Here is a 15896-nt window from a genome sequence, read left to right on the forward strand (position 1 = left end):
TTTTCTGGCATAAACAAGACAGTTTTTGCAGTATAATGCACTGCTTTTGCCTGTTACATGTTTTCAACCTGTGGCCCCATTGAAATATCCTAGGGCCCCTGGTTGAGAAGCACTGTTCAAGAGTAAAGCATATTGATTCCCAGAATTCTCAGTAATGGCCACACTAACTGGGCTTCTGAGAAATGAGGCCCACAGTGGGATGCATTCTCTTACAAATGTATGTTTTTCCAGAGTAGTTCCAATATGCATGTTCCCAAACATTTGTATATATTCTTGGTTGATCCTATGACTGATGGAAAATTATTATGCATTTATCACCACATTTGCATGAAATAAATATGAGAAGTTTGTTAACTTGGGCACAGATTCAAAATGTGCAAGGATTTACAATTGTTTACAGCTTTTGGTTATGTCCTCTGTTTTTCATATCCTAAATATTACCTCTGTTGTTTGCAGTGGGAGACTGCCTTTGATGTTCTTCAAAAGAATCAGCAACCCAAAAACAGATTTCTATTTATTTCTCCTTGTTATTAGCTCTTTACTATTCAGCTCAGGCTTTAGGGCAATTATGTAACACTTAGGGAAAAAGATACAACCCAGCAAACCAGCACTGGAGGCCAAGATGGAGAAGATCTCCACAACCACCATGTATTTCCCCTTGGCACTTAGGTAAGTTGGGACAAAAGTGACCCAGACACTGCAAAACACCAACATACTGAATGTTATGAACTTGGCTTCATTGAAAGTATCAGGCAACTTCCTAGCAAAGAAAGCTACAATGAAGCTGATTACAGCCAGAAATCCCAGATAGCCCAGAACACAGTAAAACATAAACACTGACCCTTCATTACATTCTACCACAATTTCCTCAGTCAAAGAATGCATGTCCAAGTCTGAGAAGGGAGGAAAAGTACACAGCCACACAGTACAAAGAGCTACTTGAAAAAGAGAGCAGGAGAGGACAATAAAAGTGGCCAGCCTTTTCCCCACCCAACCCCTTATCCTGGATCCTGGCTTTGTGGCCATAAATGCTAGAACCACAGTGATGGTTTTTGCCAGCACAGAAGAAATGGCCACAGCGAAGATAATGCCAAATGTGGTTTGCCGGAGGAGACAGATTATAGTGTGAGGCCAGCCAATGAATAGGAAGGCACAGAGGAAGCAGAGCAAGAGGGAGATGAGGAGAATGTAAGTAAGGTCCTGGTTATTGGCTTTGACAATAGGAGTGTGCTGGTACTTAATGAAAATCCTAAGCACCAAAGCTGTGATTGCAGAGAGTGAAATAGCCATAAAAGCTAAGCTGAGGCTCAATGTTTCATTATAAAGCAGAACGTTTAAAGTCTTGGGGAGACATCCATCTTGGTTACTGTTTGGATAATGATCATCTGGACACTGGATACAGTTGTCCATGTCTGGAAAAAAGAGAAAACAGTAATATCTCAGTGTCTTGAATAAGTGCCTGTTTATATGAAGGATCTGTGTTTTGTTTTGTTTTTTGGGATCCTAAGAATTGGATGGGGTGAGGTGGAGCTCCAACTTCCCAAATCTCTAGGAAGAATCTTGTCCTTTTCCTTGCGTTAAAAAAAATAAATAAACAACTAAAATATGTAGCATTGGGCCACTTAAAAAGTTATTTAATTCATACAGATGATCAATATTCAGTTAATAGGGTTTCTCTCTCTTAAATTTATATCTGTTTAGTATCATAGCAAGGAAGATACAAACATTGAAATCTAGCTTCTGCATTTTGTCTGGAATGAATATATTTAGATATTTTTCTTTTGCGTATTTCCATACAGGGTGAAAACAAAAGCTCACAATATAAAATTATTAGAAAACTAGTTAAAAAGTCATGTAGAAATTCACAAGTAAGGCTAACTGACAACAATTTATATAAATCTCTCTGAAAGATCCTTAAGGTTTACTGTTTCCACATCAACCAGCATGTTAAAATGCTGGTTCAAGACTCAACTTATATATCGCTTCATTTGTTCAAATTTCAAGGTTTTCTTATCACAATATTATCCTTAGCAAAGCAGAAGAGGAATTTATTCTCTTTCCAAATGTCTCTCTGTCCATCTCACTGACATTAACTATACCGATGTTAAGCTCTGATCAAGGAATCTACACAGATGAGAAAGAAAGAGAGGGAGAGAGAGAGGAATTTTACACTTGGTGATCACCCAGCCTAAGTTGCAATCCCATAACATTAAAGGCTTTATTTGCATGATACAAAAAACCTAGCCATACCACTCTTCACTCAATTGATTCTCTTTTGTGTGCCAGCAACACATAACACACAATGACTAGGACTATCATCAGTGATCAATTTTTAGTTTTCCAGCTGCTAAGAATTTTGGACATAATATTGTTGGAACAATGGGAAAACACGTGGTTGAAAGGATTGAAATTTACATTGTGTTATAACTTAAAACAGAATTTCTATAAAATGATGCATGGTTGGTATATGACTCCAGAAAAAATAGCCAGAATATATAAGGGCACTTCAAATTTGTGTTGGAAATGGGGGCAACACAAAGGGACATTTTGTCATGCTTGGTGGATTTGTGAAAAAGCCAGAAAATTTTGGGTTCAAATACATACACTGATCCAAAGAATTTTAAAGACTAAGATTCAACTGAAACCAGAACTCTTCTTGTTGAGGTTAATGGACAGACAACTAGAAAAGAGCCATGGAAGACTATTTTTATATATGATCACTGCTGCGAGACTACTATATCACAAAAATGGAAAGACTCTGATATACCCACAATGGAAGAATGGTTGATGAAGATGATGGAACTAGCAGAGATGGTAAAATTAGTTTGCTTAGAGAAAGATCAACAATTACATTTATTAGTGACTGGAAAGCCCTTATGGATTTTTTGCTGGAAAAAAAAAGTGTGATTTATGGGTTTGACAATTAGAAAGGGTAGCTTATGGAAAAAGGAAATTATGATGTAACCTCAGAGAGATAGGGTAAAATATAAATGCACTTATAACCACTGTCAAAAAGGTGAGACGCTGCTTTATAATCTTTTTCTTTTTCTTTTTCTTTTTCTTTTTCTTTTTCTTTTTCTTTTTCTTTTTCTTTTTCTTTTTCTTTTTCTTTTTCTTTTTCTTTTTCTTTTTCTTTTTCTTTCTCTATTTCTTTCTCTATTTCTTTCTATTTTTTTTACTTTCTTATTCCCTATTCTTCTTTATTTCTTTGTTTCTTTTCTAATATTTGCATTGCTTTTATCTTGTTAATTTTTTTTTCAATAAAAATTATATTAAAAAATTAGTTTTCCAGCTATTACAAATATGGCAGAGGAGTGGCCACTTCCAATTTCCTGCTTTATGCATCCAACCATTTTCTGTCTCCTTTTCACATCCCTCCATGTGATTGTGCAAAACTACTGTGGAGACAGAAACAGGACTTCCTATTTTCGTAAACCTCTTTAGAACGTTGTCAGACTCAAGATTCAGGAGACTCAGGTAACTCCCTAGTAAACAGTTCAAACTACAAGAGGAACAATGGAGATTATCAGTTGATGTGTGTGTGTGTGTGTGTGTGTGTGTACACACACGTGCCTTCGAGTCAGTTTTGACTCCTGGCAACTGCCTAGACAAAGCCCTGCAGTTTTCTTGACAAGATTTAGGAAGTGGTTTGCCATTGCCTCTTTCCTAGGACCGAGAGACAGGGACTGGCCCAAGGTCACCCAGCTGTTTTTCTGCCTAAGGCAGGACTAGAACTCACAGTCTCCTGTTTTCTAGGCTGATGCCTTAACCACTATGCCAACCTGGCTCTCATCAGTTGACTAGGTGAAGCCAATTTAGCCCCCAACAAGATGAGGCATGCTTGGAGCTAAATCCAATGCTCTATCCATCCTACCATGACCTAGTTAAGCACGTAATACAAATAGGGTTAGAAATTATTTTTTAGGGGATAAGTATAAACCATTTGAACTATCTATGTCTTTACTCAACTCTCTCATTTGACCATTACTTTTTAAAGGTGAGTTCTATATTAGAGCATGTATTTTGACAACAGGAGTCTTCAGATTCAATTTGTAGCCAACTAGTTGGATTTCCTTTGTACAACTTCAAGATTCCCAAAGAGTAAATTTATTATGCAAAATGCATTTTATGTAAAATAATCAGGTACATTTCTCTGTCAGGCTTTTTTTCTCTAATACATATTCTTTTTATTTCTGTCAAGTTTTCCCTCCTGTATATTTTCATATGCATGAAAGAACTGTATTACAATATTTGGAAAAATATAAAACTTAACAATGCTTATGTTCTGAAGTGGATTTTAATTTAGAAAAAGCACATTTGGTTGGTTCATGTTAATTATGCTACACCACTTTCCCTTAACAAATTATTGGGGGAAAAATATTCTTACTTGTCCAGAAAGTCAGTGCAAGTCATATTAAACCACACTGAGCTAGACCCATACAGAATGTGTAGATGCTACTAGAGGCTATTTTTTTTTGCTTTGTAGCGTAACTGCTTCTGGTTTATTTATTTTTCAAAAATTAAAATAATCTAAAACAATAATGGCAGGTGAGGCACTAGGCAGATTTGTTCCCATAGGCAATCCTATCCAAGATGTAGGCCAGGTTTAAAATTCACATTAAAACCCCAAACAATCATATATCATAATCACTTAACATTTTATGCAAACGACATACTTGTTTGATGAAAAGGCTAGATAAAATCTAATCATTGTAACATGACAGTGTATTGTGTTACCTACCATTTTGGTTAGAAATCTTCCCTTTGGGACATGAAACACAGTCATAGCAACAGAATGGTTTCCCGTCTTTCTTTTTTCTAACAGAACCTGGGTGGCAATGGTCATTACATACTGAAGAAGGTGGTGTCTGTTCATAAATAAGAAAGGGAAAAGCTTAGTAAAAATGCTATCATAGGGTTTTTCTCATTGAAAGCCCTGGAAGAGAAAGCCTTTATGTGAAACATATCTAGGCATTCTAGGACATAATTCTGGGACCTTGACCTCGATACCTTGAAAAAAGTTGTCTTATTATTTTCTTTAGTAAGCTAACATTCTATTCAAGAATCAGAATCACTATTCTGATTCTTGAAATAATTTGTAAAATCCATTAAAATGCATATTCAAAGATTTTTCTCAGATTTCTGTAACACGTGGAGACTTCCCTCATATGTATTACTTCCATACATTTTTATTCATATAAATTTATCTGATGCATTATTTTAATATTTTCTGTGAAATAAACATGGTGAGAAAGAGAGAGAGAGAGAGACAGAAGACAGACAGGCAGGCAGACAGGCAGCAAGACAGATAATAGATAGTTCTCCTGCCTTTAATGTAGAAAGTCCAAATGTTGCAAATGTTCTTCCAAAGAAGGAAATTTTCTTTACCTTCTTATCTCAACAGCCTACAGCAAGACTCTACCTTATTGAACTTGCTATGCCAGATGATGTTCTCATCATTAATGGATAATTGTATGGTAGATAGAACATGTGGATTCAACTTTCCTATTTTCACCTTGGAGAATGATTTGTTTGAGAAAGTAATCCAGTTGATAATATCAAATCCACCTGCCAATTCACCTTGCTCATCCAAAGACACTGGGTCTCCAACACTGTTGTTAAATGAAATTCTCCTCAAGAAAGGATGAAGCTGCAACCAAAGATGGCAAAAGGATGAAGTGTGAAGTGTCATTATTATTACTGTTTCATATAAATACTGAATTGATATCCATTAAGATCCGCAGTGTGGATTAATAGCAAACACTAGTTAGCTAGATAGATACAACACATTGAAGCAAGTATAATAGAAACCGATGTGGAGAAGCTGAAAGAAACAATAAGATAATAATAATGTAATAATAATTTTGGAGGAAAAGAAATGTGAACTGTAGAAAGTGATGCAGATGTATCTGTCTATTAGTAAAGAAAACAAGAAGGAACTTGCTAGTACTAAGAATTTACCACGTACGCTCCTATCTTAATAAAGATAATTTGCTGAAATCAAGAATTACATCTGTACAAGAAACAAATGACTTAGATTTCTCAGGACCAAAGTCTCTTAACTTTCAGAAAGACATATTGCTAAAGAATCTGGGTGGTATATTGGTTAAAGTGTTGCAATGACAGCAAACAAACTCAGGATCTGGTCCACTCTCATCCATGGAACCTCATTCAGTGACTTTCAGCCCAACTTACCGCATAGGCTTGCTGCTGCAAGGAAAAAAATATATATAGAAGGAGACAGTGGTATTTACACTGTCTTGAGCTTCTGTATTGAAAGCAGGATATAACTCTAACAAATAAATGCATACAAATAAACACCAGCCATATTTGGGGACACTTGTCCCACTCTTAAGTGAGAAACACTTCTTGCAATTTATGGGGAAATTACCTGAGAAGATATAGACAGAATTATTTGTGATTGTGATCAGTAGCTGTATGAACTTAACATAGTGTTGCTTTTCAATTGTGTATTTATGACAATAAAACTGCTTTGGGTCTGAGATAATACCTGCCAAGGTTGTGGGCTCCAAAGTGCTCTCATCACTCTGTGCTTGGAATCCAGTGACTGCATGGCATCTAAAGCGTGTGCCACAGCATAGACAGCATTATATACACTGTAGCTTTGGGCAGTCATCTTCATTTCAAAAAAAGGTCCAGCAAGGCTCTGCAATTCTTCTGTCCCAGTGCAAAACTCCATGTCCTCTTCATCGATATGGTAATTTGAAAATAAACAGCTGAAGGCCTGCTCCCAAAAATCCTTCATAAAATTGTCTTCATTTAGTAAATTAGGATTTATGGTTGGAAGGAAATGTTGGAATCCCAGAACCTCCCTGGAATGAACTGCAAAGGACAAAGTCCCTTGGAAGACCAGTGTATCCCAATCCCTATGAAACTGTAAGGCTGGGAAGTCCCATTGGGCTGTCATAATCCATACCCTGTCTAGAGTGTCTGATACGTTGTTATTTTGAGAAAGCAAAAATTTCAGACTCAGTGCAGAATGGGTTTCTGCATATACCACAAGTGCTTTGACTTCATTGATCCTGAAAAAATTGAGCCTTTTTTCTGTCTTCATATATGCATCATGGATTTCCAAGAAGTTTGTCATGGAGGGCATTCTGTCAGTGAAAGCAGAACAAATACCATTCTGGGAAAGCAATGGCACTAAGGTCTGAACAAAGCTTTCTCCTTTGTCATCATCCAGAGTGATGATCCCAACCCATATCCATTGGAAATGTTTAAGTAGTTGGACAATACCAATATACTGATACTTTTCACTGGGAACCACCCGGTAAATGAAAGGGAACTGTACTTTAGTAGTCAACAGAGGACCAAACAAGTAATAAGAGACCTAAGCAAAAACAAATTTTTGTCATAAGTACAATAAAATTATGTGTGATTAATAAATGAGGAGTGGATGTAGCTTGGCCAACACACTTGTACTTAAGAGAGAGAGGAATGGATTTTCTCATATGAAAATAAATGCCCTATAACTAGCATTGCTAATATCAAAATAGAAATACAAATTGACAGCTTCCTGGAATTAGAGAAATAAAGCCATTTTCCTCTTTTTCTAAGCCACTTTCACAAACAAGTGGTTAGCAGCTGTGCCCTCTAGATGACAGCTATAATGGCTTCTGGTAACTTCACAAATGTCATATAAGTAGTATGGTTTAGAGTGGACTTTAGAGCTGAAATATAAGGTTCTGAAACAGAGGGCTCCCTATATATCTCCAGTATGTGATAAGGACATCTGTGTATAACTCCAACATCAATATCTGGACTGATAAAACATGCCTAGGAATAATTCTATTCAATACAATATTTTTCTTTTAAAAAATAAGGCAAATATATAGTACTTTATATATAAGTCATTTCTACAGCAAAATGGTGATGATTTCTAAATAAGAACAGAGTGTCTAAATGGAGGGGATGTAACACATTAAACTTACTCGGCTGCATCATTGGATGAAGCCTCTGTATTATCAACTCTTATTTTCTCTCCATGCCTTTCACATAGAGTACTCAGCCATGTTCATATTAACCTGTGAACAGGGCAAAGGGAAGGATACAAGAGTTATAAAAATCACTGTACATATATACATTTTCCTACCTGTGGAATTTTATAGATCATTGACATAGTGGCCATATGAAGTGAGGTTTCTGAGTGAAGTGCCCCAATGATGGCTACCAGATTTTTCTCTGAATCACATTTGTAATTTGGAAGAATTGTTTTCAGGCTATAGAGGAGATTCAGGGTTGTCTGAAAGGTTAACTTGTCATTGAAGTAGCTGTCATAGATGTGGAATCCCACTGTTACATTAGCCAAGAGCCTTGGATTCCCACTGACCTCCTTCACAGCAAACAAGAAGGCCAAGACTTGCTGATAGTTCTTTATCACTACACTGCAATGAAAGCATAAATATAACCTGTGAATATCCTAGACCTTCTTAATCAAAACCACATATTTCTTACAGAGACATCTGTTTCTCAGCATGGCACTCAGGATGTGGCAACAATCACATACTTGAGTAGAAATAAAGCACATATAACTTTGAAATTACTGAGAAATGACAGGGAAAAATACTTTTTCTTGTATTGTGAAGCATTCACACCAGTTATTCAATTAGGTTATGGAAAGAACAAGACTCTTATGAGTTTCTCTAAAGTTCCGGTGCTTTGCCTATAATAAGTGGACAGAGTCCACCTGTCTGCAGGTGAAGGCAGTATTGTGGGTCAAAAGAAATCAAATTCCCCTTTGTTCTTTCAGTTTTAAAAAATACATGTCTGAAGGGGGAAAAGAATGATGAAGCAACAAATACAACAGGAAGTATACGTTAGAAAAGCAGCAGTCGGCTGGGCTCACACTTACTACTAAAGAAGGATAAGACTTTTTTTTTCCTGCTTAATGTGATGCATAAATCCAGACATTGGGGATTAGTCAACAAAATATGGTTAAAATTTCACTACAGTGTTATTATTTTCTTTGGGGTTTTTGTCCTGAAAACTGAAAGGAGGAAACAATTGTGTCATTTATTGTGTTATACTTACCTGTTATAAAATTGTCCTTTTAGATTTCATCCAGTTATTCCTACAGTCATTATCCCTTACACCTCATTTATTTTCATGGATTTAATTTTGATTTAGCTCAAGATTATAACGTGTTCATTGTCAGTACCCTGATTTGGCTCAGGACTTTACCAAACTGACCATATTTACAAGAGTGAACCCAGAAAGGTAAATAGATAGAAGTAACCCAAGATTTATTTATGATAAACATTTCCTGCACTTTTCTTCTTTCCGTATTCTTTAGCCCTGTAACAACCCAGTGGCAAAGATTATGTTAAGAAAAGCATCTACTGAGTCAATTCGGAATGTGAATATGGGTCTTCCCAGCCCACGTCTGACACTTGGAGCAGCCTGCCCTTTGTCTTATCCTTTATGCTTACTTTTTACCAGCTATTGATCAAGAGAAGCTTCCCATCTATCTTTGAAACAAGAAATAAGACAGTAAAAGGGATGGGAACTGAAGGACTGAGAGAAAGAGAGAACATGCAATGTCTTCATTTATTTTGAAAAATGAAACTATAAGAGACACAATTGTCATTAAGGCGAAAATGCAATAAGTAAGAACCAATTTGTAGTCAAACAGAGGCAAAAATGAAAGAAGTCCATAATATGATATAGAAAAGTTGCTGAGGTTCAATAAGCTGTATGTCTTGACAGCTACTGAAAAATGTGGTGTGATGGACAGTGTGGTTCTCACAAAAGGAAAAGAAAGGCAAAATGCAGAAATGAGAAAATGATGTTGTAAAAAAGCTGTAAACATGTATTTAGTACAATGTTTTTGAAATTATTTTACTCATATGTAAAAAAGGAAAATTTGCTTTCTATTCTTAGGAATCATAATAATGTGTTCATGGATATCTCATTGAGGTAAGAAATTCCTTACATAGGATCTTCAATAAACATTGACCTGGGATGTTCCTGGAAAGACAGAGCCTTGAAAAAGGAGAAGAACTGAGAAGAGATCCCTCCGATGACAAAGTCACCTGGCTGGTAATATTCATGTGGGATTTGGAGGGCTTCAATCCTCTTGCAATCTATGCGGTGTGTCTTGCATTCAGTTTGGGGCAGAAACACCAGCCATAACAACAGCAGACATAGCAGCAAAAAGATCATGGCAAATATAAAGATGATTTTTTTTCTCCAAAGTAAAATTCACTGTCCCAGTCTAATTCATCATGTTAGCTTTCTCAGACGAATCCATCTTCAACAACTCTTCCTTTTCCTACCTACTACCCATGGAACAAATTAAAGAAAAGAAAAAAGAAAAGAAAGAAAGAAAGAAAGAAAGAAAGAAAGAAAGAAAGAAATAAATAAATAAATAAATAAATAAATAAATAAATGTTGGCAGCTTTCCTTTCCCAATATCTGTCAGGTCAAGTTCTGAAAGGCATAGATCTGTTGTATTTCTGACTGTGAAAGTGTGCACTGAAAATTCGTGCAAACTTAAGCAAGAAAGAACATTGCCATGATTTGAGATAATTATATACTGTAGTTCACAATAAGCTCCCCAAAGTCTTCTGATCAGAAGAAACAGGGCAACTGAGGAAAACATGCTTGATGGAGCTCAGCTCACATCTGTTCCTCATTGAGACAGGGAGGCTATTTGTTTTTATAACTAGGAAGAAAATACAGCCAGAAAATGAATATTTGGAACAAGGCAAAGAGCATCTTTGTGATAAAATAACAATGAATAATATTTTGCATTCAGAAGTTTATGAAAGCATGTGAAACTCTCAGAGGTTTTCCAGACAAGACTCCGTAAAGTGGTCCTTCATAGAGCCCCCTTGCTTGGACAATGAGTATACCCTGCTAAACATTGTAGAACTAACTTCTTTATGAAAAATGGAGGTTGTACTGAATTCAGTGGCTCTGGAAATAAAACTTAATGTTTTATAATATTAAATTTAAGTCATTGAAAAAGTTAATTGCATTGTTTCTGAAAAGTACTTCAATGATTCATTAGCAAAGTGTAATATTTTCTTGTTTTAATCAAGGTTTCAACTTATTTCATTTGATCATTTATAAAATGTTTTACTTATTTTTGACCAGAGGGGGGAAAAAGGTTTTATACTTTATAGAAAATATTTTTTCATTTACTTTATATTTGCGTTTATTGGTGTTTCTGTATTTTATACTCTGTATTTCTGATGTATTGGTCTGAGACCTTAAATAAATTCAGTTCAAAATCTGGACACAAGTTCAAATATATTTCTTTGAAAACATGAGTAACACATTTGGTGAATGACTATTCATCCCTAAATTGAGAGAAGGAAAGCTGTACTGAGAAATGTGTATTTGTAATATTTCTTCTATCCCTCACCTAAAAAAGGTATCTTGTGCGGGTTAGTCTGGATGAAGTCTAAACTTTCTTTAGAAGATCATATTTCAATGAATATCCATTTCAATTGCTTTATACTTACAAAATTCAGAAATTGAGCTGTAGCTCATGAAAGTTGATACCTTAAAATAAAATGTATTGTTCTCAAAAGGTGCCAGCAGACTCTTTCTGGATTTTGGCTACTCTGGGGTCTCACTGTTGTCTTCCTACAATGTTTTTATTTGTCAAAAGACTAACAATTCGATCAATGTCAGTGGCCAGACTGATTTGTTAACCTATAAAATCTGAGAATACTGGCTTTTTGCAAGCTACCATGCCTTTCTCCACTTGGTTTTTAGAAAATATTAATGCAAGCAATGTCTTTATGTACATGACCATGCTAGCAAATTAGAATTCTTTGTATTCGCAAATGAGTGATGATTCTGTTTTAAATTGTATCACTACATTATGACTACAATGCATGAAGACTGCAAACAACAACAACAATAGTAATAGTAAGAATAAGAATAATAACAATATGAATAACAGTATGCTACTTCCATTTTCAAGAAGAAAAGTTTAATATCAGGTGAGATCATTTGTACAGCAAATGTCCTTCTTTTCTTCTCGAATTTCCACTGCATCTAAATTTAATGCCTTTTCATTTAAAAACTTTGAACACCCTTTTCCCCTTGCATGAGGATGACAAAATATGTACAATGGAAATGGATTCTCCTTGTCTTATTCATTCTCCTTTTCCTGCTCTTTGCTGAACTTTGGTTTGTAGGCTAAGCATCTTGGGTCACAGCTTTCATGCAGCTGTAAAATTATCGGAAGAAAGCAAGCAACCACATAAGGAATACAATTATTTTCAACATCATTTCAAATAGGATTTTTATCAATAACATAAACCAAAACAATTCTTCAAGCAGAAGAGATTCTTCATGTTTATTTAACATATTCTGAATTGTTCAGATGTTTCTTGGTACATGTTTGTAGTGAATGGCGAATTTACCAAATTAGGAACTTATATCAAAACTTTGTATCATTAAAATTGGAAATATATGTCTGTCTGAATTATTGATATAGTATTTGGTAAAGGTTTGATGTTGTGTATATTTTGTAAAGTTTTATATACTCATATTCTCTTTTCATCTCCATAATCGTCCAGGCCATTTGGTTAAAATTTTGTAGAATGATTTTGTTAGGTGCCATAAGTCCACTGTACATTTTGTTCACTCTCTGTGCTTGAACACCCAGTTCCTAATTTTAAAGGTGTGATACCGATAAAGAGTGTCAAATAAATATAACATAACATTTTTCATCAGTTGCCTTCTCTAGTTTCTGTATTTCTTTACTTTCTGCATTTTTCCATCTCTTTTGATTACAACTCAACAACTAATTTTATATAATTTCAGGAGTTGTTAACTCAGCTCTCCCTCTGATATTCTGAAGCAAAGGAAAACCCCTCAACTAAAAAATGAATTAAGCAACCTGACATGTACAGTATATGATCACAGCACTTGTGGGCTTATTGTGTGCTTCAGTTTTAGACATGGCTACTTTTGGTGGACAATTTGGAGACACTATCTCTCTGTTGATAGCTGATTCCTAAACTGGTTACACAAAAGAGTATTTAATACTCCTGTCAATTAGGAAACAAAGATAAAAGATAGTGGTTATATCTAAGCTATATCCACAATATTATTGCTTAGGTTTGTCTGTTTGTTTTTAAAAGTCAGGAAGAAAACATTTCTATGGAAAGTGAACTATTTCTGAATTATTTTAAGAGATCAGTTATTCTTATTAACATTGCATTGTAATCCAGTGTAGTTTTAGCCAATCGTTTTTTTCCTTAGGAAGAAAGGAAAGGAAAGGAAAGGAAAGGAAAGGAAAGGAAAGGAAAGGAAAGGAAAGGAAAGGTAAGGAAAGGAAAGGAAAGGAAAGGAAAGGAAAGGAAAGGAAAAGAAAAGAAAAGAAAAGAAAAGAAAAGAAAAGAAAAGAAAAGAAAAGAAAAGAAAAGAAAAGAAAAGAGCGGAGCTCTATCAAGCCAAAAAGCATGAGCTTAAGTGGCCTTTAAAAGGCACTTATCTATCAGTATCATTTCTCCCCACTTTCATTCCTTGCCACTATGAAGGTAATAATTTAATTGAATAGTCTGGATTGATGAGATCACATTTTTAAATAATAGTTGAGCAATATCACAGGGTCATATCAGAAGAGGAAGGGTTTGTACATTGTATTTCTTCATCATCAACAAGTCTCTGAAATTATAAAGATTAGGATCTGCTAGGAAAGTGATTGCTTAGCACTTGAAGCCCTGGGTGGCTCTTCAGAAAACTTTGGAACTGGAATTCGACTGGAGAAAAAAGACAGCTATGTTAAGCCCTGATATGTCCATATCACAAGAGAAGTTCAGGAAAAAATGTAGTGCTTAATCTACTGACTTTGCAAGGACAGAAGTAAGCTGTTTCACTCTATCTTTCAAAACATCTTTGACTGCTTTATTTCTAAAGCTATAGATAATTGGGTTGAGCAAGGGGGTTACCACTGTGTTGAGCATTGTTGCTACCTTATTGAAATCCATGGATGAGCTTCCAGATGGCCTCATGTAGATGAATATGGAGCTACCATAGTAGAGTGAGGCCACAGTGATATGTGAACTGCAAGTACTAAAAGCTTTATTCCTACCTTGGGCAGAAGGCATCCTCATCACTGTTACAATGATGCAGATATAAGAGATGGTGGTGACAGACACAGAGGAAAGCAATGTAAAACATGATGAGGCAAATTCTATAGCTTGAGCAAGGCTGGTATCTGCACACATCAACTTTGTCAAGGGTCCTGTGTCACAGAAGAAATGATCAATGGCATTGGGGCCACAGAAAGGCAGTCATGATTTGGAAACTACTCCAGCTGCAATAGAAACAAAACTAATGAACCAGCAGAAAAGCACCATCAGTAAACAGACCTGGTTACTCATGATGGCTGTGTAGCGCAACGGGTTGCAAATGGCTAGGTAGCGGTCCACAGACATTGCTCCTAGTAGGAGGACTTCTGTGGTTCCTGCAAGGAAGTATATTGTGACTTGAAAGACACATGCAAAGAAGGAGATGGTCTTCTTCTCTGAAACGAGAATGCTGAGCATCTTTGGCGTGACAGTGGTGGTGATGATAATTTCCAAACAGGAGAGATGGTTGAGGAAATAGTACATAGGGGAGTGGAGGCGGGAGTCCAGGCGGATCATGAGGACAACCAGAGTATTACCCATTAATGAAAACACATACATGATCAGGACAAGGCAGCTGCATCTTCTGGAGACTGGAAAAGCCAAGTAAAACAAATTCTGTGACACCATGTTCTGAGAAATTTTTTCTGTTGCTCAAGATCATTGGGCCAAGCAACTGAAAAACAAACAAGCAAAAATCCCCCCACAACAATGTTATTTCTACCTGTATGAATTCTAAGCCTGGACAAGAGAATAAAAGAAAATAGGAGGAATTGTGAAATAATTTTTTGATATACTAAACCATTGAAGAATTTGGGGCTTGAGTCTACTTTTTGAAATTCAGACCACCTGACAGGATATTTTATATACGGTATATAATATATCTATATTTTTATAAACTTTATGGACATGTGTGTGCACAAACATGCACATGTACACACACTCACAAACACATTGATACAGAGTCTGGCTTATTTTCTTTGTTTTTCTTCCAAAAAATGGTTAGGGTTTTTTTTCTGGTGATGTGAAAGATAAAATGCAAGAAATTTGAATTTAATCTCTCTTCATTTATCTGGCTGAGCCTAAATGGTAAGATGATGACCAGAAAGCCAAGCAATGTTCGAATGCATGGATGAAATACATTTCACACAATTTTCCTTCAAAGGAATCATCTAACTGTTGATCATGAATATCGCTACTTACCTTCTGGGTAAGGAATTTCCTTGCAATTTTGAATTCTTCATTCAGTATGTGCAAAAATACTTTATATACAATCGAGGGTGGGGAGATGCAATAAAAAAGATTCAGGATTAAGCAATAACATGAAGGGAAGTGGTTCTTGCATATTACTTAGTAGCAATCTTTAGCAACTCTATCCATATCTCTTTCTGTACAGATCAAGCTTAATCAAAATCTTAAAATAATTAAATACAATACATAAAAAGCTGCTATGCAGTTCATTGTGTTTAGGAATGACTATTTCTCTATGAAAACATACTCTGAACTCTTGATAAAAAAACTATTTCCTGAACATATAAGAATATTAATACAAAATACAGGGAATAATAAAAAAAAAAAGAAAATGCTATCTGCTTGGCCTGAAATTCTTAACTATTACAAAAGATCTGCAGAAGATCCCCACTGCCAGCTTATAATAATTCTCAGCTTTATTTCATTTTAGCTAAACTAATCACTTGGGGATTTAAGTAGGGATTTTGGAGATTCAGGTATTTGTGCTGGGAAATTTGTTGTCTCAAAACTAAATAAACATTGGCTTCCCAC

General features: G+C 35.6%; 1 protein-coding gene and 1 pseudogene across 1 annotated transcript; both read right to left on the reverse strand.

Annotated features, from left to right (window-relative positions):
• Positions 1 to 510: 510 nt before the first annotated feature.
• LOC112542532 (vomeronasal type-2 receptor 26-like) lies at positions 511 to 9972 on the reverse strand. Its single transcript, XM_088142898.1, has 6 exons — positions 9953 to 9972; positions 8114 to 8405; positions 6512 to 7351; positions 5423 to 5650; positions 4742 to 4868; positions 511 to 1412 (listed from the first exon to the last, which is right to left on the reverse strand). The coding sequence occupies exons 1-6, from the start codon at positions 9970 to 9972 to the stop codon at positions 511 to 513; spliced, it is 2409 nt and encodes an 802-aa protein (XP_087999024.1).
• A 3848-nt stretch (positions 9973 to 13820) lies between these two features.
• On the reverse strand, positions 13821 to 14675 carry LOC148215496 (olfactory receptor 6M1-like; annotated as a pseudogene).
• Positions 14676 to 15896: the final 1221 nt, after the last annotated feature.

The sequence above is a fragment of the Python bivittatus genome, unplaced genomic scaffold (genome assembly GCF_059951505.1).
Source record: "Python bivittatus isolate LINGU-HERP-01145 unplaced genomic scaffold, Pbiv_v1 ctg000470_np1212, whole genome shotgun sequence".
Taxonomy (NCBI): Eukaryota; Metazoa; Chordata; class Lepidosauria; order Squamata; family Pythonidae; genus Python; species Python bivittatus.

What these genes read in the sequence shown, in the direction of transcription:
- LOC112542532 (XM_088142898.1), bottom strand. Translation starts at nt 9,972, where the DNA reads ATGTTTATTGAAGATCCTAT. An exon ending in TGATCTATAAAATTCCACAG is followed by an intron (nt 7,352 to 8,113) that starts GTAGGAAAATGT and finishes GTTTTTGCTTAG; the next exon opens with GTCTCTTATTACTTGTTTGG. An exon ending in GAAGATTTCTAACCAAAATG is followed by an intron (nt 1,413 to 4,741) that starts GTAGGTAACACA and finishes TCTTTTTTCCAG; the next exon opens with ACATGGACAACTGTATCCAG.